Source organism: Cebus imitator, unplaced genomic scaffold (genome assembly GCF_001604975.1).
Source record: "Cebus imitator isolate Cc_AM_T3 unplaced genomic scaffold, Cebus_imitator-1.0 Scaffold509, whole genome shotgun sequence".
NCBI lineage: Eukaryota > Metazoa > Chordata > Mammalia > Primates > Cebidae > Cebus > Cebus imitator.
Window position 1 is genome coordinate 424170 of NW_016107824.1, and position 1409 is coordinate 425578.

At 59.3% G+C, this 1409-nt stretch overlaps 1 protein-coding gene across 4 annotated transcripts in view; it reads left to right on the top strand.

Moving 5' to 3' along the window:
- ACSF3 (acyl-CoA synthetase family member 3) overlaps positions 1-1409 on the top strand; it is a 63533-nt gene that overhangs the window by 9482 nt on the left and 52642 nt on the right. For all 4 annotated transcript variants that reach the window (XM_017513924.2, XM_037733252.1, XM_017513925.2 and 1 more), the window contains one exon: positions 145-300. In XM_017513924.2, the coding sequence (XP_017369413.1) occupies positions 145-300 (156 nt within the window). The remainder of the gene's footprint in view (positions 1-144; positions 301-1409) is intronic.

Here is a 1409-nt window from a genome sequence, read left to right on the forward strand (position 1 = left end):
GGTCTGTGTGCTGCTGCCACGGGCCACAGCCTCCCCCTTCCTCAGCTGGGGGACCCAGAGCTCCCGTCCCTGAGCCCGGGTCTGTGTGCTGCTGCGGGCCATAGTCTCGCTCCTGCTCTCAGCTGCACTCTTCATCCCCTGCAGGTGACTGGGCTGGTCCACAAGTGGGCATGGACCAAAGACGACGTGATCCTCCACGTGCTCCCGCTGCACCACGTCCATGGTGTGGTCAATGCGCTGCTCTGCCCACTCTGGGTGGGCGCCACCTGCGTGATGATGCCCGAGTTCAGCGCTCAGCAGGTGAGTCGGGTCACGGCCCCTGGCAGCGCCCTCAGAGCAGGTTCCTTTCCTGGTGTGCAGTCGTCCGTACCCACAGGGCACGTGTTGCAAGACCACAGATGCCAGGACCTTGGGAACCATGGAACCCTGTGCCTATAAGGCTTTTTGCTACACATGCGTACCTGTGATAAAGCTTCGTTTATAAGTTAGACACAGTAAAAGATTAATAGTTAAAAACAGAAGTTATAACCAGGTACTGTAGTAAAAGTTATGTGGAAGCACTCTATCTCTTCAAAATACCTTCCGGTACTGTGCTCGCCTGTTTTCAGACTGCAGTGGGCCTCACATTGCTGAAGCGTGAACAATGAGACTGGGTGAGCCGGGCGACTGCAGGCGCTGCTGGCCGTGAGCTCCTGGGCTGCCGAGGATGCTCACACACCAGGTTTAACACAGTGCGAGTTTGTTCTTCCGTGCTTGGAAGCCAGGAGTCTGAGCTGAGTCTTGCAGAGCTGAGGCTGCGTGTGGTGGGGCTGGTCTATCAGGAGGCAGAGTCTGTTCCTGCCTCTTCCAGCTTCTGGAGTCTAGAGGCCTCCTGTCCCCCTGGCTCCTGCTGCTTCACGGCCAGCTCTGCTTTTGGAGGCACATGGCCTTCTCTCCGTGGTGAGCGCTCCCTTGTCTTCCCTTTGCACGGTCTATGTGGATATTCCAAGATAATCTCCAGTCGTGAGGTCCTTCGCTTCACCTACCTGCGGTTCCCGCCACTTTGTGAGGTGACGCCTTGGAGATCCAGGGCGCATGGTGTGGCCTCTTGAGCTGTGATGTGGCCATTGTGGCAGCTTTTGGTTACTCCGGAGTACTGGCCCAACCGGAGGGCGGCCGCGGAGCCTCCGTGCCTCCCCCCGCATCGCCACCTCTGTAGGTATTCCTCGACGCAGGCAGAGAGGGGAGGACATGGCGCTGGGCACGCAGAGCACTGGGGTAGGAGCGGCCATCCCCGAGCTGCAGCATACAGCCTTGCCTGTGCCAGCCCTGTGTCCGGGGCAGGTCAGGGATGCTGCTTTGGAGGGAAACGACCCGGGCTTGAGGCGGGACTCTGCAGCGTCAAGCCTCTCCTGTCAGTTGGGGATGGC